This window comes from Phascolarctos cinereus, unplaced genomic scaffold (genome assembly GCF_003287225.1).
Source record: "Phascolarctos cinereus isolate Bilbo 61053 unplaced genomic scaffold, phaCin_HiC Scaffold_5;HRSCAF=322, whole genome shotgun sequence".
Classification (NCBI taxonomy): Eukaryota; Metazoa; Chordata; class Mammalia; order Diprotodontia; family Phascolarctidae; genus Phascolarctos; species Phascolarctos cinereus.
The window spans coordinates 325,960,013-325,982,932 of NW_027555958.1; the positions used below are offsets into that span (position 1 = coordinate 325,960,013).

General features: G+C 42.1%; 1 protein-coding gene across 5 annotated transcripts in view; it reads right to left on the reverse strand.

Annotated features, from left to right (window-relative positions):
* Positions 1-4,266: 4,266 nt before the first annotated feature.
* Positions 4,267-22,920, reverse strand: part of LOC110211888 (Fc receptor-like protein 2) — a 32,392-nt gene continuing 13,738 nt past the window's right edge. For 2 of the 5 annotated variants that reach the window (XM_020991464.2, XM_020991456.2), the window contains 9 exons: positions 22,271-22,558; positions 21,239-21,517; positions 17,423-17,689; positions 16,696-16,812; positions 10,793-10,820; positions 9,578-9,642; positions 8,174-8,300; positions 4,966-4,997; positions 4,267-4,621 (listed from right to left, as the gene is read on the reverse strand). In XM_020991464.2, the coding sequence (XP_020847123.1) occupies positions 4,599-4,621; positions 4,966-4,997; positions 8,174-8,300; positions 9,578-9,642; positions 10,793-10,820; positions 16,696-16,812; positions 17,423-17,689; positions 21,239-21,517; positions 22,271-22,558 (1,226 nt within the window). In that variant the 3' untranslated portion in view covers positions 4,267-4,598. Of the gene's footprint in view, positions 4,622-4,965; positions 4,998-8,173; positions 8,301-9,577; positions 9,643-10,792; positions 10,821-16,695; positions 16,813-17,422; positions 17,690-21,238; positions 21,518-22,270; positions 22,559-22,920 lie in introns of those variants that run through there. The other 3 variants (XM_020991463.2, XM_020991458.2, XM_020991460.2) reach the window with 3 other exon arrangements.

A 22,920-nucleotide genomic window follows, 5' to 3' on the forward strand; every position in this document is an offset into this window, starting at 1 on the left:
AAAAAAACAAAACCAAAATCGATCTGGGTGGGAAAGACGCTCATAGTTTCTGGCCAAAGCAGAAACAATTGCTATTTACACTCATTTTGAGCCATCATAGCCCAAACAATACTCAAGCGAAGCTTGGGCTGGGACCTGTTATTGGCCAATCAATGAGAGCCAGAGAGATTTGGGTTTAAGGCATGGTCCTTAAAAAAGAAGTCTAGCCAGTAAACCTCAAGATATTTTGAGAGGTTTCAGCAATCAAAATTTATATTCCTTTGGGCAGAGCACTTGCAGGGAAAGGTTTCTTATGTGGAAAGAGGGAGGGAAAGGAGGAGGGAGAGAAAGAGGAAGGAGGGAGGGAGTACATTGCCCAACTCGAACTGTCCAGTTGGGTCCCCAGTGGGGCAGCTCCTACTACTTATAGGTTGTTGTTTGTCCCTTTGTTCTTGAAGAGGTCCTTGACATCAGGAAGGTGATGCTGTGACATGCAAGAAAATTGCATGTAAGTGAGGGAGGGCTGTGCAAAGTCACCAGCCTCACTTTCTCCTCCAGAGCCATCTGGGTCCAGTGGCAAGATACAGATCAGGATGATCAAATTACTGACTGAATGATTATCTAAGTTAAGACTTTACATGTATTACCTAATGAATTTCATTTTAGTAGATACAGTCCAATGTCAACCTATGAAGTTATTGTTGGTTGCTGATTCTATCATCCAGTGTGTTAGCTCTTTCTCTCAGTTTTGTTTTATCTGTAAATTTGATGAGTGTGCCAAATGTGGATGGACTCATAGGAATAGCCACTCTTTTGTGCTAATCTATATGTAAAGGGGGGGTGCTCTAATCATATTTTCACACTTTTGTTAATTGCAGAGTCAAAAAGAAAAGTGAGACTTGCATATATAAGAAGCACTAAGAAAGCAGGCAATTGGGGGCAACTAGGTGGTGCAATGGATAGAGCACTGTCCCTGGAGTCAGGAGGACCTGAGTTCAAATCTAGCCTTAGACACTTACTAGCTATGTGACCCTTGGCAAGTCACTTAACCCTGATTACCTAGCCAAAAAAAGAAAAAGCCACAAAACAAAATAATAAGATTAAAGACAGCTGTATTTTTAGTTAGTGTCCCATTTTCCAGTATCTGATTTTCATATGACCAACAGATAAGCTTGGAAAAGGAAGCTGAAGAATGCTGAATTCCAGAACTATTTTGGATTGTTGGACAAATGGGTTGGGTTGTTGGCCTGGTTATGACTTAGCTAGATGAAATCAGAATTTGGTTAATCACTATGAGCCAGAAGTAAGGTGTCTCTCAGAAGTGACTCAGCTTTGGATCAGGAATTAGGTCTAAAATTCAGAGCCATGTAACTTCTCTATCTTTACTCCAGCAGCCTTGACCCCTCCACCCCTCCATCCCTCTACCCTCTCCTTTGGTTGTTGAGTTCCTCCCCAGAGCCTGCTTTGAGGAAATGACTGAGCTAGTCATGCCCATTTCTCTTTCTGCTCTGTTCTTGACTCTTCAGGCTTCTCTGCCTTGCTCTCACACTGCTAAGTTCTCTCCTCACCCTGCTTTTCAGCTCCCTTTTATGTGTAGTCTTCCATATTAGAATCTAAGCTCTTTGTTTTTCTTTCTGCTTGTACTTGTATTCCTAGCTCTTAGCACAGAGCCTGGCTAGCAAATGCTTTAATAAATACTCTATTTATCTAGCTATCTACCTACATGTCCCTTGGTGACAGGAGCATCATGTACCCTTAGTGTTGAGGGGTACTCTGGTACTAAAGCCAAAATGTGATGGTGTAAAAGACCTGGATTTTAAAGTATGCTTTTATGAGTTATTCAGACAGTAGGCATGCAACAGGAAGAAGAGTAGATTGTCTAGCAACTCCGAGTGAGTTTGCCCAAGTGCATTTCCTCTCTAGGGGATTCTAAGCCTTTAGAGTAGTTTCATAAAAGCAGGTAGGTGGTGTAATGGATAGAATGCTGGGCTTGGGATTAGGAAGACCTAAGTTCAAATCTGGGCTCAGAGACTTACTAGCCATATGCCTCTGAACAAATCACTTGACCTTTGTTTGAATCAGTTTCCTCACTTTAAAATGGGGATAATAATAGCACCTATGTCTCAGGGTTATTGTGAGGATCAAATGAGACATAAATCGAAGCCACTTAGCACAGTGTTTGGTTCAGAGTAAGCACTATTATTATTATCTCAAGGGGATGGTGGTGAAACAAAGTGTCATTGGAATGATGGAATATTGTCTGTCTAATAGGTCTAAATATAGTTCCTTTCTAAAGGGAAACCCTAGGATGGCATGGAATCTGGACGACTTTTGGAGCATGAGAGAAAGTCACGATCACCAAAAGGTAGGAGAATTTTATTGATTTTTTATGGGATATTGTGAATTCTCTCTTTTTCTTATTGCTCCTTCCCTATTTCATCATCTTTCCTTCCCCTTTTAAGATGGCATATCCCCCAAGGTTCCATCCTCTCCTGGGAATCTCATTCACTTTCATGACTTGAAGTCATACTCCTCCACAGAACTTTCATATCCTTATGGCCAGTGCTGCCACTCTTGATGTTCCAGGCCTGTATCTCCACCTGCTTACAGAACATCTCCCTATCAGCATCTCAGACTCAACTTGCTCACATGTTCAGAACTGAGCTTACTGATTGAGAGTTGTGTCATGGAAAGAGAAGTGGACTTGGGGTCTAGACACCTGAGCTGGATCTTAGCTTTCACACAACAATCATTTCCCTTCTAGGAGTCTCACAGTCTTCATGAGTAAAATGGGGATAATAATACTTTTACAAGATTTTAGTGTGAAATGTACTTTACAAACCTTAAAAGCTTAAAACCTTAAAAAGAGATTTGAAATATTATTTCCTTATAAAGTTTCCCTTTCCTTCTTTCACTGTTTCTCTCTACGGCATTACTGCTCACTTACTCTTCCATGTTTGAAACTTAAAAAAAAATCTTCCCCTCCATCACTTCTTGTATCTAATCAGTTGTGGCAGGGGTATCAGATCTTTAACTGTTGAAATGCTTTTTACAATGTCTGATCTCTGTAGTTCTATACCTTGTTTTGTTATCTGTATATACCTGGTTTTGCTTCTTAGCATTTTGTACCTGCAAATGCTAGCTTTCATTGCCCTGAGGAGTGTGGATGAAACAGTACTGATTGCTGTCTATTCCATATATGCATATGCAATTTATACATAGCTGTATTCATTAGTAAGGCCTTAGATCTTTGCATATGGAACTAGGTGGTGGAGTGGATAGAGCACTGACTTGGCTTAGAATTTCCAAGATGTGATTTCAAATATGAGCTCAGACTCTAGCTGTGTGACCCAGGACAAGTCATTCAACCTCTTTTTGCCTTAGTTCCTTATCTATAAAATAGGGACACATTGGAGAAGGAAATTGCAAACCACTCCAGTATCTTTGTCAAGAAAATCCATGGATAAGTCCATGGGATCACAAAGAGTTGGACATGACTGAACAACAACAAAAGGTAGAGGGAAGGGAAGGAAATAAACATTTATATAGCACTGGGCACTGTGCTAAGCGCTTTGCGAATATTATCTCACTAGATGCTCACAATGACCCTGCAAGGTGGGTACCCCATTTTATTATCCCCATTTTAGAGTTGAGGAAACTGAGGCAAACAGAGGTTAAGTGACTTGCCCAGGGTCACACAGCTAGTAAATGTCTGATGCCATATTTGAACTCAGATCTTCCTGACTTCATGCCTAGCACTCTATCCACTTTGCCACCCAGCTGCCTAGCTGGTGCAAAAGACAAAAATAAAAAGCATTAGTAATATGCCTAAGTAGCTAGGTGGTATAGTAGGTAGATTGCTGGACTTGGAGTCAGGGACACCTGAGTTCAAACTCTGCCTTAGACACTAGCTATGGGACTCTAGGTAGATCACTTAGTCTCTCCTAGCCTCAGTTTCTTCATCTGCAAGATGGGGACAATAATAGTACCTACTTCCCAGGGTTGTTATGAGGACCAAAGGTGATGACATATTTAAAGCACTATGAAAATCTTAAAAAACTGTATAAATACTAGTTATTATTGGGGGGGAAAAAGAAAAAGAAAATAGTACCTGGAGATCTGGGTCTGAATCCTAGTTCTGAGCTCTCTGAAAAATAGGGATAATAACGAATGTACAACCTAACTCATGACTATTTTGAGGAGAGTACCTTATAAAATCTTTAAGTTCTATAAAAATGTGAATGATTATTTTTGGTGATAAATAATAAAATGAAATAAATACAAAGAGAGAGAGAGAAGATTTATTTCATCAAAGTGAGAGAAGGAAGCTCAGTGTTGTCTCTGTGTTGTCTAAATGGCAGCAGAGACCTGGGAGGAAAAACTCTAACTTGGGCCCTCATTTTTCAGGAGTCCAAGAGTCTCCTTGCCCTACTGTCTTTCCTTCCATTTCCACATCTGTACAGAGTGATGAGAAGCTCTTGGCTTCCCTAGGGAGTACACACTGTCAGGCTCAGGAATGAAGCTGGACATTCTCATAGTTGTCTATGTCGTCTTTCTGTGTCCCATCTGTAGCCTCAGTCATCCTGACTCTCTCCTCCAGAGGTTGTTCTGCCTTCACTTCAGAGTACACAACAGAGAAATCCTGAGAGAGAAAGTACTTGGATGAAGATGGATAAAGGTCTAGGAGGAAGAGTGGGTTTGGGAGAGAAAGAGAGAGAGTTAGAGCAAGAGTGAGAGCGAGAGCAAGGGGGGGGGGAGAGAGAGAGAGAGAGAGAGAGAGAGAGAGAGAGAGAGAGAGAGAGAGAGAGAGAGAGAGAGAGAGAGAGAGAGAGAGAGAGAGAGAGAGAGAGAGAGAGAGAGAGAGAGAGAGAGAGAGAGAGAGAGAAGAGAAAAGAAGAGGAGAAAAAGAGCAGGAGGAGACAGAAAGAGAAAGGTAGAGGTTGAGGAGGGAAGACAAAGAGCAGCTGAGGAAATTGATTGATTCACCTGGGTGGGTGGTAGCATCGATGTGAGGTTGTCTGTGGGGGAAAAGCAAATGTTTAGGTAAAGGTCTAGGTAATTATTCTATTTAAAGCCCACTTCCCTGAGCTATAAACCCCAGAACCCTGAATCATTAGTTCATTTCTATCTTAATGATGTTCCAAATAATCTGAGTTGAAGTCAATTGGTCCAAGCTGTCCCTGAACAGGAGTTCTTTCTATGACCTCTTAATGGTTGTTCATCAAGCCTTTGCTTGAAAGCTTCTAGTAATGGAGAACTCACTACCTTGTATGCTTGAAGTTCAATTCAATTCAATTCAACTTTTATGAAAAACTATGCTAGGTGCTGGACCTTAAAAAAAAAATGAAAAAGTTCCTGCTGTCAAGAAGGTTATATTTTAAAGGATACTAAAGTGTCACAATGTCTCTGCAACATCCTAACACACTTCTTTGCACACATTTGGTTCTCAATAAATGCTCGTTATTGTTAGAGAGGATGTGTTCAAGAGTACCTGGGTCAAGGTTACCTCCTTTTTAACTTAGGTATTTGTTCTCTTATCTATGATACTTTCTTACTCATTGTTAGCATTTACATACTACTTCAGAGTTTATTAAGTGTTGTACTGAGCAGCTAGGTTGCACAGTGGATAGAGCACTGAGCCTGGAGTTAGGAAGATGTGTTCTTGAGTTAAAATCTAGTCTCAGACACTTACTAGATATATGACCCTAGGCAAGTCATTAACCCTGTTTTCCTCAGTTTCCTCATCTGTAAAATGACTTGGAGAAGGAAATGGCAAACCACTCCAGTATCTGCCAAGAAAATCCTAAATGGGGCCATGAAGAGCTGGACACTACTGAATAACAACAACAAAGTATTGTACACGTTACTGCTTTTGATCTTCACAACCACCCTGGGAGGTGGTTGCTATTATTATCCCCATATTCTGAGGCAGATAGCAGTTAAGTGACTTGCCCAGAGTCACACAGCTAATAAGTGTTTGAGGCAGGATTTAAACTCAGGTTTTCTTGACTCCAGGTTCAACACTCTATCCACCTTGTTGCCTCTTGATGGGCAGTGAACTTCCCTTGCCTTGATATGTACTGGCCCTTTGATGCTATATTACAAATGGTTAACTGATTCCCAACCATTTTCAGAGGACATGGGCTACACCCTTGGATTAAGTTTTTTTAAAAGGGGAGCTAGAGAGCTGGGAAGAACCAGAGATGAGAAGCACAGATGGGAGAAGGGCTAAATCCTGAGGCTCAGACTTGGTTCATTGGAGTGAACCTTCTTCAAAGCACCTCCAAGGAGTCACATGGTCTTGAGAGAAGTGAACCACATGGCCCCAGAAGTGGCAATGGTTGATGGGCTAGGAATTCCTGGTCTAGTCTGGGAGTTACAGGAATATGTCCAAGCAATAGCGCAGCAAGAGGGAGGAGGGGAGAACAAGTCAAGAACATTGGATGCAGTGGAGGAGTTCTTGGACAATATCCAGTTCCTGGACCAAGCCTCCTAGAGCTGGGGTTCTTAATCTTTAGTTTGCCCCTTTGTCAGAATCTGGTGAAGCTTATGGACCCCTTCTCAGAATAATGTTTTTAAATGGATAAAATGAAATAGGTAGGATTACAAAGGAAACCTATCACATTGAAATGAACATATCAAAATATATGTTAAAAATTTCACAGACACCTGTAATCTTGCCATGGACCCCTTGGGAGCTCATGGATCCTATATTAAGAACCCTTGTCCTGGAGAAAAGAGGAAGTGAACAAACATTTATGTGCCTGGCACTGTGCTAAGTGCTTTAAAAATATATCATTTGATCGTCACAGCAACAGATGTGGAAACTGAGACAGACAGAGGCTAAGTGACTTGTTGAGGGTCACACAGCTAGTAAGTGTCCCTTAGGGAAGGTTTCCTTGGGTCATTGACATAACTCATTGTTTCTTCAACTCAGGAAGAAAAGGAAGACAGTGAAACAGTAACTAAAAAGTCCAGGGTAGAGTAGTACCATTTGCTCCCTAAGCACTGAAACATCCAGATGCTTAGCTGAGAATTAATTTCTCTCCTAGCTCTGATATGAACTAATTGTATGGTCTTGGACAGGTCACTTGACCTTGCCTGGCCTTAGTTTCCTTGTCTCTAAAACAAAGTGGTTGGAATAGATGCCCTCTAAGGTCCCTTCTGGCTTCAGCACTCTAGTTCTGTGATTGATATGATTATTTCCTAGGCCCTAATTAAGGTGCTCATGAGGAGTGAAAAAGGGACCAAATTTTCCTTGACCTCATGATGCCCAACTCAACAATTTTTTTTGGGTTCGTTTTCATAGCATGGTAAAGAGACATCTTGATTTAGAGGCAAAAAGCCTAGGTTCACAGTCAGTCTCTTCTATTTATTACCTGTATGACCTTGGGTGAAGTACTTAACTTGACCTTATTTTCTTCATCCAAAAAATGAGGAGGGGGGTTTCTCTAGGTGACCTTTAAAGTCCCATCCAACTGTAAATCCCTTGTCCCCTGTGAAGGGTACTGTACCTCAGAGGCTCTAAAAGTCCTGCCCCAATTTGAGTCTTGGTGAGAGGTCAACCACTATTTGATCCTAGATTGGTAAAAAACTTGGAATGGAAACAGAATTTGGAAAAAAACAACAATTGGATTTTCTTCGCATCCTTTTCAGCCTTCAACTCTCTCCCAGTACAGATATTTTTTTAACCCACCTTGTTTTATTTGTATTAAGGGGAGGATTTGCTAACACATGACCCAGAAAGCTAGCAGAATGGCTGCATCTTGTTGGTTGCATCCATAGATTAAATAAAGAGAGCACCCTTTCAGGGCAAAAGCTCTGCCATTCATCTGTAAGACATTTTCCTCATTGTTCCGGACATTTTGTCACAGGTCAACAGCAATGAGAAGTTATCATGTGGGTGATCCACTAGTCCGTAAATAGGGATATCAATTAGTCAGCAAGCATGTATTAAGTATTTACTATGTGTCAAGAATTTTGCTAAGGGCTGAGGATGCAAAGACAAAAAAAAAGAATGTTTTCTCAAGAACACTTGGGCAATTCTGCCAAGCAGGTTGTCTGCAGAGAACAGACAATAGTAGGATGGCCAAGAAACTCTGGGGCCATGCTGGAGGGGGCTAACATGATTTGGATGCCAGATGCAATAGGATGGGACACAACTCAATGTAAGAACCAGATCCCATTTTCTCACCTGTATCTTCTTTTTTTTTGCTGCGAATTCTGGACCTCAGCATACACCACATCCCTGATGACAGGATTCACTGTAAGTCCCAGGTCTGCAAATGCTGGGCTGTGTATTCTGGACTGCTGGCCTGGGTCTGTAGATTGGCCAGAGGTGAGAATAGGACTTTATAGGCAGGGTCAGATGAATGTGCCAGAAGTTAAATATTTATATTTATTATGGCATAGCAGAAGATGAAATCCTCCCACATGCCCACCCCGACTCCTCTTTCCAGGAATATCTTCCATCTCCAGCATGATGTCGGCATTTCAGGAAATTTCCATATTTATTGAGAGGCAGCACAAAGAGTACTAGACTTGCTGTCAGAAGACCTGGGCTGAAATCCTGGCATTGACACTTATTAGCTGTGTGGCTATGGACACAAAGACCTTTAAAGTTTGACCTTTAATATCCTTATTCTTATGCAATAGGATAATATCCAATAGATAATAATAATATTATATGTTCTTATTAATACGCAATAAGATTACACTATGTGAACCATGAGGACCCTTCCTGCTCTACAGTCTCTAAAAAGTCATACTGTTCACTTTATATTAGGGTTGTGAGCTCATATAAGAACATTTCACGTTTATATGGTGCGGTAAAGAAATGCCAAAGGGAGCTATGATAACTCATAGGGTTAGATGAATGTAGTATCTGCCACCTAGTGGCCAAGATGCTGATTAACTACTTTCCTACAACAACCGTGGGAAGTAGGTGGTGCAGATGTGATCAACCAATTTTTTAGATAAGGAACGTAAAGTACTAGATAAATATGATTTATCATTGAAATCATGATAAAGTAATAATGATAGGGGCAGCTAGGTGGTGCAGTGGATAGAGCATTGGCCCTGGGGTCACGAGGACCTGTGTTCAAATCCAGCCTCAGACATTTGATGCTTACTAGCCATGTGACCCTGGGCAAGTCACTTAACCCCATTGCCTAGCCCCCCCAAAGTAATAATGATAGCTGACATTAATATGGTGCTTTAAAGTTAAAATTGCTTTATATACATTATTTCTTTTGATCTTTATAATCCTGTAAGGTAAGTATTATAGATATTAATAAACCCATTTCATATAGGAGGAAACTGAGGCTCAGAGAGGTTAACTAATTTGTCTATGGTCACATACTAGCAAGTGTCAGAGGTGGAATTCAAACAAAAGTCTCTCCTGATTCCTAATGTATCACTCTTTCCATTAAACCTGACTGCTTCGCAAAACTGTGCTCAAGAGGTCCTGTTCTCTGAGGTAAAACCTAGGGTAGCTGGTAGGCTGAACAAACGAGATAGTTTGTGTTCCCTTCTCCTATGCACCTCCTAATTGCCTGGGATTAGGTCTGGAGCCCTTGTCCAATGGAGAGGTCTTTACCATTGAAATATGTTGGCTCTAGCTCCACTTGGGAACGTTCTTGGGATCCTGGGATGGCGGGGCTCCTGTGAGATACACACAGACATCATATTTCCTGGCATAGTAACAACACTAATTATACATTAATGAGATCATCAAGGAGAGAGCCCTGTAGGAAATGGTAAGTGTGGTGACACAGAACTTCAGGAAATTAGCAACCAGAAAGGCATAGAGAACTTGGTGTGATTCAAGGGGTTTTACCTCCCACGAATCTGTGCTGCTGGTGGTTAGTAAGGGGCTTTTTAGGAGAAGCAATTGAGTAGTGGGATGGACCAATGGTGGCCAGAGCTGGGGAAGCAAAGTAGGCAGCCTGAGGACAGAACCAGAGGGTGATGGTCATTTAGTCACAAAATACTGCTTTGTCCTATTGACATGGTGGCCACTTTAGTTGACCACTTCACTAGGCAATGTTGTTGTCCTCCTCCTCCTCCTTCTCCCCCTCCTCCCCCCCTTCCTATTCCCCCTCCTCCTTCCTGTTCCTCTTCCTCCCTCTTCCCTCCTCTTCCTCCCCCTCATCCTCTTTCTCCCACCTCTTCCTCCTCCCCCTCCTCCTCTGTGAAAGACATAATGCTTAGGGTTGCAATGTAAAGACTCTGATAAATGAATGTAGTATCTGCCCCAGTGGATGAGATGCTGCTATGCAAATATTTAATCAAGTGGACAAATACTGAACATTTTAGCTGAGTAAGAAAATCAATAACAAATCTGTTTTGGTGATAAGCAGAAGGGTTACTGCATATCTTAGCTGGTGAGTGACTTTTCTTTAGCTATCCCAAAACATAGAGGGCAGGTAGGTGGTACAGTGAATAGAGCACTGGGTCTGGAGTCAGGAAGACTCCTCTTCCTGAGTTCAAATCTGGTCTTGGACACTTCCTAGCCTGTGTGACCCTGGGCAAGTCACTTAATTCTGTTTACCTCAGTTTCCTCATTTGTCAAATGAGCTGGAGAAAGAAGTGGCAAAACCACTCCAATATCTTTGCCAAGAAAACCCCAAACGGGGTTACAAAGAGTCAGACATGACAGTAACAACTGAACAGCAACAGCAAATCCCAAAGCATGTGAAATCAAGAAATGGATAGGTGTAGCCTTAGGAATAAATGGCATTTTCCATGTTCCTGGATTATAGACTTTTAGCAAATGACAAGAAGTCAGACACTGAAAGGACTAAGGACTTGCCTGGGGAGTACAAGAGCAAAACTTTGTCCTGCAAAGAAAAGGAAGATTAATGTTAATCAGTTAGAAAGCAGTAAGTATCTACTATAACTCAGACATTATTTTTGATACTGCTTATGTGAAGACAAAAATAAGAGTCCAGATACCTTGCCCTCAAGGGGCCTGCATTCTATTGGGTGATGTCAGTGTAGGGAGTGAAGCAATGTAGCGTGGAAATGGAGCCCTGTATCTTTTTTTTTGTGTGCTAGGTTAAACCAAGATGACACGGAGTAAGGGAAAGGCATGATTCTCACCTGCTAGAAGCTTGGAATTTAAATGAGGCCCTTAGATGTGTTTGGGGACTTCACCACCATGCCCTGTGATTGTTGACTGTTCCGACAGACACAAATTCAGATTCAAACAAAGTTTTAAGCACTCGCCATCCACAAAGCCCTGTGCTAAGCTCTGCCAGGAAATGCAAAGGTGGTCTCAGTACTCTAGGAGCTCATGAAGTTCATAGCATTGTGGATTTACAGATTAGATCTGGAAGGGACCCTGGAGGCCAACTAGACCAGTTCCCTAGACTTTCAGATGAGAAAAGCACTGGCCTTGGAATCAAGAAGACCTGAGCTAGAATCCTGCTACAGATACCCAAGGGGCTATGTGGCCCCATGCAAATCGCTTAACTTCTTGGTAGAGATATAATAATGGCACCTATTAGCAAATGAGATAATATATGTAAAGCTCTTTGAAATCCTTAAACTGATATAGAAATACTATTTATTTATTTTACTATTTATACTATTGATGATGATGATGATGATGGCAAAGTAGATAGAGTCCTGGGTCTGGAGTCATAAAGACCTGGACTGAAATCCAGATACAGACACTTCCTAGCTGTTTGACCCTGGGCAAGTCACTTAACTTCTGTTTGCCTCAGTTTTCTTACCTGTAAAATGGGAATAATGATAGCACTGACCTCCCAGAGTGGTTGTGAGGATCATATGAGATAATAATCGTAAAGCACTTAGTGTGGTGCCTGGCACATAGTAAGTACTTTATAAATGTTAGCTATTATTATCATTATTATTGTCATCAAATATCTTCTGCAAGGTCATACAAATAGTTACAGAAGCAACATCTGAGCACTGGTCCTTTAACCTCGGAACCGAGCTCCTTTTCGTTATACCTTCCTAGTTCTCTCTGCTCTGAAGGATGTACCCAAGAAATGCCTGGTATATCTCTCTTGAATCTATGCTGTTTCTCCTTAATGACATGTTAAATTCCTTGACAAAATTAACTCTTTGATAAGGTAAGAACTTGTCTGGCCCTGGATATCATCCCTGCCCCTCTAATGGCACAATTAAAATGATTGATTCACAGCCAGTTCGTATGTCTGGGTTGTAGACCAGATGAACTACATCTTTGGTTAGTGAAAGAATTGGCAGATGTGAACTCTGAACCACCATCAGTGATTTTTGAAAGTTGGAGAATGGGAAGAAGACTCTAGCAGTTTTTTGGGGGCATCTATTTTTTTTTTTAAAAAGGGATGGGAATGATGTTTGAAAATCAAAGACAATGGACCCTAACCCCTATTCTCAGCAACATTCTAGAATATGTTACTGAAGGTGTTGTAGTTAGTGGAAATCTAAGGAAAAGAAGCAGGGATCACATGCTGCATGAGGCAGTACAGTTTCATCCAGAAGATACCATTCTTGAGCAAGCTTATTTTCTTTGCTGATGTGGCCACCTGATTTGTAGAAGGGAACAATGCTATTGATGCTATTTTCAGTGAATTCAACGAAGCACATGATATCCATGAGGCTGGTTGGCACAGTGGATGGTGTACTGGACTTCGAGTCAGGAATAGACCTGAGTTCAAATCTGGCCTCAGATACTTGCCAGCTGTGAGACCCTGAGTAAATTACTTAACTTCTTTTAGCCTGTTTCCTCACCTGTAAAAATGGGGATAACAATAGCACTTTCCCATAAGGGTATTGTGAGGATCAAACATGTGTGTGTGTGTGTGTGTGTGTGTGTGTGTGTCTGTGTGTGTCTGTGTGTGTGTGTGTCTGTGTATGTATGTATATATAATGATTTTATATATGTGTATGTGGGTGTACATACATGTATATATATATATATGTGTGTATGTATGTATGTATATAAAATCTCGGGGCAGCTAAGTGACTGAATGGATAGAGCACTATGCTTAGAATCAGGAAGACTTTTATCTTCTTGAGTTCAAGTCTGGCCTCAAATACTTACTAGCTGTGTGATCCTGGGCAAGCCTCAATTTCCTTATCTGTCAAATGAGCTGGAGAAGGAAATGACAAACTACTCCAGTATTTTTTCCCAAAAAAACCTCCAAAATGGGGGCAGCTAGGTGGTGCAGTGGATAGAGCACCGGCCCTGGATTCAGGAGGACCTGAGTTCAAATCCGACCTCAGACACACAATAACACTTACTAGCTGTGTGACCCTGGGCAAGTCACTTAACCCCCTTGCCTAGCCAAAAAAAAAAAAAAAGGAAAAAGAACAAAAAAACTCCAAAATGAGGTCATGGAGAGTTGGACACAACTGAAATAACTGAACAACATCTATTTACCTATCTAATCTAGCTACATAAAATTTTGTAAATCTTAAAGTGCTATATTAAAAGGTTAGCCATTATTTTTATTATTAGCTGTGATTATGCTATTGTTGTGTACTTCACACAGAAATGTGTTAGCCAATACTACAATTAAGAACTTTTGTTGTGAAACCTTAAACACAAGCCAGATAATTTCAGGTGAAGGGAATGTTTACAGAGAACTCCACAGATTGAACCCAGTCCAAGCATAACCAGAGTGTCAGTTCTCAGTTCTGAACCATGGATTACATGGTGATTTTCAAACTACGTAATGATATAAAACTGGCATTTGGCTTGGAAAGTTTATGTTGCTCACATCTATGGTTCCCTATACTTGTCCCCTCTTCCTTGTTCCACTCCCTCTTTTAGCGGGACTAGAGAACACAAATATATTCTCTACGGATTGTCATGCACCAGAAAAGAACGGAGTAGATGCTTGTTTTCCTCTTGTTGGGGGCAGGGATAAAATCTGGGGCATTTGAGACTAGGTCCAGGGACTGTGGCTTGATCCTTGGTGCTTTTTATTTAGTAATTTTCAGACTTTTTGTGACCCCATTCGGGATTTCTAGGCAAAGATCCTGGAGTGGTTGCCATTTCCTTCTCCAGCACATTTTATAGATAAGGAAACTGAAGCAAATAAGTTAAGTGACTTGCCCTGGGGTCACATAGTAAGTGTCTGAGGCCAGATTTGGTGAGTCTTCCTGACTTCAGGCCTAGCACTCTATCCACTGCACCTCCTAACTGCCCTTCGGTGCTACTTCCACCAAGGATCCATTTCTTCCCTGATTAGTTTCCTGTAAGGTCAAGAGCAAGGGAGTCACTGCCTCAGAGTGGAGATCAGTGGGCAATCGACATAAGTGACCTTGAGGAATTATGCTCAGAGATCCAGGGCCAACCCAAGGTCAGCTCTCTGTACTGGATTCTGAGTGGAAAGGTTTTGGGAGAAAATGGGTCAAAAGAGGATTCTCTACCTAAGCTAAGGATGATGTTGGGGGAAGGAGGATGTCAGCGTATGGGTCAGAACCATCTCATGGCATATTCTTAAGCTGAGGAATAAGCTATATACCCACTAACAGAGAAGTCAGTTCAGTCCACAAGCGTTTATTAAGCACCTACCATGGGCCAAGGCCAAGTAAGTGTTCAATAAAAGTTTGCACATTGGGTTATGCCCTGAGGATAAAAAGAAATGCAAAAACAAAAACAAAAACAAGACTGTGTCCTTAAGGGTCTCATAGAAGAGACAATTAGGTACATGTGAGATATTTACAGAGTCGATGGAAGGTAGTATCACAGGGAAAGGCACTAGTAGCTGAGGGAACCAGGGTAGGTGGGACTTAAGCTGAGTTTTGAAAAAACTCAGGGATTCTAAGACAAGGTGAGGAGGGCCAGCATTCCAGAGCTGGGGAAAAACAGCCGATACAGAAGCTTGAAGACAGGAGATGGAAGGAATGCCATGTGTGAGGAACAGCAACTAGCTGAGTACAGCAGAATCACAGAGTGTGAGGAGGGGAGTAAGGTATAAGAAAGCCTGGAAGGTAGGAAGGAGCCGAGTTGGGAAGAGGGTTAAATACCAGACGTACGACATTTGATGCGTAAGGTGATAGGGAGACGCTGAAGTTCATTGAGAATTGGTCGATGAGAGGGGCTGGAAGTCAGCTGATGAGACAGGCAGTGACGGACTAGAGACACAGGGCCATAGTAAGTAAGCTGGTAAGTGTTCATAGAACCTTACGATAAATACTCTAAATATTTCACAGATTCATACAGCATCAGAATTTGAAGGGACCTAGAGACCATAATAATAGCTAACATTTGTATAGCTTTTTAAAGTTCATAAAACACTTTAGAAATACCTCATTTTATCCTTATAACAATTCTGGGAGGTTGGTACTATTATTATCCCCATTTATAGATGAGGAAACTAAGGCAGGCAGAGGTTGAGTGATTTGCCCAGGGTCACACACCTACTAAGTGTCCAATGTTGGATTGGAACTTAGGTCTTCCCTGCTCTGAGTCCAGAGCTCTATCCATTACTCCAGCTAGCCTAATTCATACCTGAGCAAGAATTCAATCTCCAAAATACCCAACAAATACTCACCTAACCTCTCCTCAAAGATTTCAAGTGATCTGAAGGGGTGGGTACTGTGTTGGCTTTTCTTATCTGTACCTCTAGTACTTAGCACAATACCTGGTGCATATTAAGTTCTTAATAAATGTTTATTGACTTTGACTGTTGATGGGGAAGTCACAACTTCCTATTCCACTTTTGGCCAATTCTAATTGTTTTGGAAATTTTCTTTATAAAAAGTGGGAATCTACCTCTTTGCATTTTCTGTGCACTGGTCTTCATTCTGCTCTCTGAGACCAATCAGTTTTTTTGATTGATTGGTGACAGGGTGGAGGGAAAGAAAGTAGGATTGTATTGTATTGTACAAGGGCATTTAGAAGCTTCTTTGAGCTCCTGTGATCCTTGTGAACCTGGAGGGTGGCCTGTATATTTAAAAAAAAAAAAGCCTGGATTTCCAGTGAGTTAAAAGCCTGGGTGATAAGGTTCAGCTGTCTTCATAGAGTAAGAAAGCAGGGAGCACCATGTAGCACAGTGCATGGAGCATGGGCCCTGAAGTCAGAAAGACCTGAGTTCAAATTTGACTTCAGACATTTATTAGCTATGTAACCCTGGGCAAGTCACCTTAACCCTGATTGCCTACAAAAAAGCTGGATAAATGTCATTTCTACTGATTTGCTGGAGCCAGCTCTTAATGAGGGCTATGGTTAATTTTTTTTTTGTGTAAATATTTATGCTTTAGAAATCTGCAAACATTATAAATCAATTGTAAATCAGAGCTTGATTTATTGTTTTGTTAATTGTCTGGGCAAGAAAATAATGGAGAAAATGTTAAAAATGTGGATTAAATTTTAAAAGTGTGGGGGCAGCTAGGTGGCACAGTAGATAGAGCACTGGCCCTGGATTCAGGAGGACCTGAGATCAGATCTGACCTCAGACACATAACACTTACTAGCTGTGTGACCCTGGGCAAGTCACTTAACCCCCTTGCCTAGCCAAAAAAAAAAAATAAAAAAAAATTTAAAAGTGTGTCCTGCATGCTTTTAGAAAAAATTTTCAGAGATCTGGTTGCTAAATATTTATCAGCATACCTCTGATCTGTTCTGTTCTTCACTTGGTGCCGCACTGATTGCTCAGTGAGGGTCTGAAGCCTCAAGGTGACAGTCACTCTGGGCATGAGGCAGGATGGGGACAGGGATTCTGTACAGGTTAATGATCAGGGCCTACAAACCTGATCTCCTCCGGGTCCTGAAGTACAACAGAAGAGCTACACCAGTGAGACCCAGGAATCCGAGCAGGCCCAAGCTGACACCTCCAGCAAGCAGGCCCCTTCGTTTCCCTGTAGGGACTGAGAGAAGAGAGTCTGGCATGAGGCAGGGGTGAGGAGAGCAGGCCTGAGAATTCTTGAACTAGTAGTCCTGATGGCTCAGAACTCGAGAAGAGAGACCTAAGGGTCAGGAACATGGGAGGACTTTTTGAATTGGGCTTAGAGCTAGGCAGGTGGACACCTGATTCAGTTCATATTCAGTAATACAAGAAATATCCCTTCTGCTTTTGAGCAACTGAGTCCTGAGATTGGGTTTGAGGAGGGATGATTTATTGTGAAGCTGAGGATGGAATGTGACCAAGATTATTATAGATTTTCTCATTATTGTGACCCAGCAATATTTGCATATTTGCCCAGAGTTTAGTGAAGTGATCACCTTGTGGGGGTAAGGGACCTTGGGACTCAGGGAGAGGAGATGTAGCCAGTTACTGAGCCATTTCTTCCTCAGTATCTACCTAGTGACATCACCCATGACAACACTGATCCCCAAGGACTCAACCTTGCATGTCCCCAGATGGCCCATCCTCAGAAACAGTGAACCATGATCTGGCATCGTGAGAAATGCCCCACCCTCTTGGGAGGAGGTCAAATGTTCATCCTCTAGATTTCAGGTCCAGTCTTCCTTGTATACCTGTGACAGGGAATTTCACCCCTTCACTGAGCTGGGGACCAATGCCATTGTCAGCGTCACAAGAGTAGATCCCAGAATCCTCGGCTGTCAGAGACAGGTTGAGAAAGGCAGCTTCTCCTAAGTGGGCCCAACCACTCCCCAGGATTATACCTTGGTGAAAAAACCTATAGAGGATCGGTGTTGTGCCTGTCTCAGCTTCACATCGAAGCTCTACCATGTCCCCTATGGTGGCCTTCCTGATGGTAAGGAAAGGACGGGACACTGGAACTGAGGGAGATAACAGAAATCAGCATCTCAGCTTCAGAAACACGAGCCCTTTATTTCATGAACTTCTATTAGGGGTACACCCTTAATTAACTTAACAAACTTAACAAAATTTAAAATGAAACAAAACAAAAAACACCTTTTTTCCCCCTAAATTACTCAAATCTCTTCCATATCCTTCCCCCTCCCAGAGAGCCATCTTATATAACAAAGAACATTTTTTAAAAGAAAAAGGGAAGAACAAACATAATCAATAGAACTAAGGTTGTTGTTCAGTCATTTCAGACTCTTCATGGCCCCATTTGGTGTTTTCTTGGCAGATACTGGAGTGGTTTGCCATTTCCTTCTCCAGCTCATTTTACAGATGAGGCAACTGAGGCAAATACGGTGTCTGAGGCTGGATTTTAACTCAAGTTTTCCTGACTCTAGGCCCAGCACTCTATCCACTGCACCACTATCTGCCCCACAAAAGCAAGGAGATACTCTCCAAGGCCATTCCTAGTTCTCCAATTGCCTAGGATGCAGACCTAGATTTCAGAACCTATCCACAAAGATCTGAGGGAAAAATTCCAGGTATCACAACGATGAGACTATTTTATATCAGCCTGATGCTTTATGTTTTTCAAAGCTGTGAGATCTCTGTCTCAGAGGCTAGATGACTCTATGTTGAGGACGTTTCCTGCTCATATACAGGGTAGGCTAGATGGCCTCTGAGCTCCCTTCCACCTCTGAGATCTTATTGTTCTGTGGCATGAATGTCATCCCATATTCCTATGGGCTCCTCTCTTCCCCAAGCAGCTTTTCTCCACTATCTCTTCTCTTCCTCTTCCAATTATTCCATTATTGTTATTATGGTATTGGTTAGTCATTTCAGTTATGTCTGACTCTTCATGGAGCCCATTTGGGGTTTTCTTGGCAAAGATACTGGAGTGGTTTGCCATTTTCTTCTCTAGCTCATTTGACAGATGAAGAAACTGAGGTGAACAGCGTTAAGTGACTTGCCCAGGGTCAGACAGCTAATGTGTCTGAAGTCAGATTTAAACTCAGAAAGATGAGTCTTCTTGACTCTAGGCTCTATGGCGCCATCTAGCAGCCCTAAATTAATGTTATAGCAGGGGCTTAGTGATCCTCCTCTCCAGATAACATGGTATGCTGCAGAGGTGTCAAACCCCAAATAGTGGAAAACCACCAATTAACACCATCTGTGTTGCATCATATTTTTATTTATTTTGTTAAACATTTCCCAATTACATTTTAATTTGGCTTGGCTACACTAGGGAGTCTTGTGGGCTGCATAAAACTACTACCAATTAGTTTTTCACCTCTGAAGTAGTAATAATAGCAGTAGTAGCAGCAGCAGCAGCAGTAGGAGTAGGAGTAGTAGTAATGGTGGTGATGGTGGTGGTAGTGGTATAGTATTAATAGTAGAGGTGGTAGTGGTGGTGGCAGTAGTGGTAGCGGTAGTACTGGTAGTGTTAGTAGTAGTAATAGTGATGGTGGTATAGCAGTAGTAGTGGTGGCGGTAAGTGGTAGTAGTGGTAGTAGTAATAGTAGTAGTAGTACTGGTGGTGGTGATATAGTAGCTGCTATAGTATAATATTTACCTCACAGTTTTGTTGTTAGGTTTAACTGAGATGATATATGTAAAGCACTACAGAAATGTCATCTCCTGTTAGAGGCCACCCTCCCACTCCTTTTTTTTGTCTGCGTGAGGCAATTGGGGTTAAGTGACTTGCCGAGGGTCACACAGCTAATACGTGTTACGTATCTGAGTCTGGATTTGAACTCAGGTCCTCCTGACTTCAGGGCTGGTGCTCTATCCACTATGCCATCTAGCTGCCCCTCCTCCCACCCCTTTTAAAATTGAAGTGACAGATATAGAGAATGGCACCTTGATAAAGAAGGGACAGATCCAGGAGCTGAGCTCATGTTCCCTATCTCAGTCCAGCATTCTCTCAGTGATGCTGTGCTGGTCCTCACCATGTAACTAGATGCTCTAGGACAGGCCTGCACAACATACGGCCCGTGTGCCACCAAAGGATTTCTGTCTTTAGACAGACTGGTGATGGTTGGTTACCATGGGTCACGTGACAGCCACCAAAATCCTTTGGCGGGCTGAATGTTGTGCAGGCACACTCTAGGAGATATAGATGAGGAGGAGGGTGGGGATAAAGTGCATCAATGGGAAGGGAGCCCAGTTATTCCAAGCATCATTGAGTGGTTAGAGGAAGGAATGAAATCACTGACTCAGTTTGTTTGATAGAAACAGGAGAAACAGAAGTGATTTGTTCTATATATAGTTAGGGGTTTGCTATGAACAGGAATAGAGGCCCAGAAGAGAGATTACTGTTTGGGTGGGGAGATCAGGAGAGCTTCAGCCTGGACTATAGGTAGAAAGAGTGGCAAGGAAGGAGAAAGCAAAAATTTCTTGGGAAGCCAGGGAGAGAAGAACCAGGGCTGGGAATGGGATGAGTGTATATGGCTGGTCAGAGGCATCCGGAATGAAAGGATACGTATGTGAGACTCATTATCTAAGCTAGAGTCTATTTTATCCTTGTACCTATTGTGTAGGTACTAGGAGTTGCAAGTCCTGTATTCTAGTCCCCATTCTGTCACTAACCAGCTGTGAGACCTTAGACAAGTCACTTGATTGCTTTGAGACTCATTTTTTTCCTCTGTGAAAAGAAAGTGGTGAGTTAAATTATCTCTAAAAATTCCTTTTAGGTCTAATAATCCATAGATCTTTGTAAGCAAAGGAAATGCTAAAACTATCATTGTTAAAACCAATTAATAAATTGTTAATAAATAAATAAAATATCTTCCTGAGTGTTACAAGGTCGTTTTTGTTTTGTTTTGCTTTGTTTTGTTTTATTGTTACAGATTAGGCCCCATACACTGGCCTATTCAGATGGTGTTTGGAAAGTTTGTCTATCTGCCCCTATTTGTATTATGAGGAATGTTTATACCATACTTGTGGTATAAAGCAATTCTTGTTGCATTCCAGAACATGTTTGCCTCAGTTTCCTCACCTGTAAAATTAACTGGAGAAAGAAATGTCAAACCACTCCAGTATTGCTGCCAAGAAAACCCCAGATGGGGTCTCAAAGAGTCAGACATGACTGAAAACAACTGAACAACAGGAATAACAACAATGAAGCACTGGTTGTTTTGAATGGTTATTGCGTTCACTTACTAGTTGACCCTTGTGCTTACAACAGTAATGAAGTGGCTTCCAAGGATTAATATGCCTTCCTGTGGGTCAAATTGACCCCCCAGACTAACCTACAATGAGCTTCAAGTAGGAACTAGTTCATGAAGTCATAATGCCATCAAACGATTAACTCTCCCCATTTCCAACACCCCTCTTACTATGAGGGGACCTATAGGAGCAGGGTCTGAGTTCCTCAGGAGGGGTAGAGAAGCCAGGGAGCCTGTCATGATGCTATAGCACCCTACCAGGGGACAGCCTGGATCCCCATAGTTGGGATGTTCAATACTGGGAATGTATCATCTAACCTGGATGTAGCTTCCCACCAGGAAGGGCCAACGTACCTTTGACTGAGAGCGTCAGCACCTTACTGAACTGCACGCCTACACCATTGTCAGCCTCACAGAAGTAACTCCCAGCATGTTGTTCGGTCAGGGATAGGTTGAAGGATGCTGCACCTCCAAAAGGGGCTGAGCTGTTTTTCATGATTTTACCCTCATGATAAAACCGATATAGGATTGGAGCCGATCCTCTCTGGGAGTCACATTGAAGCTCCACAACCTTCCCCACAAACATCTGTGTCTCAGGGACGCTGAAGGTGAGGAGAGGAGGAGAGACTGGAACTGAGGGAGAAAAGGACAAGAGTCAGGTGAGCTTCTGCAGCTATGACTCATGACCCTCCGACCCCAGGCATCTGGGGCAGGGAAGGAGCCCACTCATCAGTCCTGATTTCTGTCTCCTTTGCTCTGCACCTAGCTCTCTCAGAGGCCTCTCTCCAAAATCTAAGAAGAGAATTTCCAAATATTAATCCCCTGGACATCAGCCCAGAACCCTTCTCAATCTGCATCCTACTATTTTTTCTTACTATCCCTTCTACCCCAAGAGTTCCCATGATCCTGCTTTGCGCCATATCCTCTGTCCTTCCACAACAAACTACAATTTGTTACTGACACCTTTAATTACAGTTTTTTTTTCTCTAAAAGTCTGATTTTTGTGAAATCTTTGAACACCAGTCCATATACCTCTGATTCGTCTCTGAAGGGAATCCAAGAAATCAATTCAGAAAACATTAGCTGACAATGAATAGCATGGTATGTAATTAACAGAAAAAGCCCTATCCTTAGCATCGGGGGACCTGGGTTCAAATCTCATTGCCAATATTTATTCTCTTGTGCCCATCAACAATTTACCCTGCTCCTCTAAATCTCGATTTCCTCATCTGTAAAATGAGGTTTATAAACAACCTGTAAGATAAAGATAATAACACTTCTGCTTATGTCTCAGGGCTCTAGTGAGGAAAGCACTTTGCAAACCTCAGAGCCTGAGGTAAGTGTGTATTATTACTAAGGAGCTGAAGAAAGGGATATAACACTTACTATTCATGGAGATGCTCACTGGTCTACTACGTAGCGGATTGTCAGTGTTGTCAGCTGCACAGTAATATTTCCCAGCTTCACTCTCTCTCATGGTCGATATTTCAAACTCTGCCACTAGTGACCTCTGAGTTTTCTTCTTCAGGATTGCTTCAGAGCCTTCCTTGTGCCAAGAGAATGTGATGTCACCTGTGCCCCCAGCTACTGAACAGAGAAGGACCAGCGTTTGCCCTTCTGTCACTTGCCCTCCAGGGGGCTGGGTCTCCAGTTGGATTCCAGAGACAGGGACTCCTGGGTGAAAACGAAGTAAAGTATAAAGAGCCTGATCCTCGGAGACTTCAGGTCTGAGGAGGCTGTGGAAGGTGAGGCTAATGGTGGCTACTTGTATGATTGTAAAACAAATGATGTTTGAATTCAAGTTAGTGAATATAGATCATTGCAGGTGATGTAGGTCAATAGTTAAAAAAAAATGAAGGGAAAAAAGTCTGGTTTAGATGTAACAGCATTGAATTTGAAATCAGAGTATCTGGGTGGAAATCCTAGCTTTGCAGTTTACTACTTGTATATGCTTGGGCCAAGTCCCTTCTCCAATCTGGACCTCAGTTCCCTTATCTGTAAAATGAGAGGGTTAGACTGGATAACCTCTAGGGCCT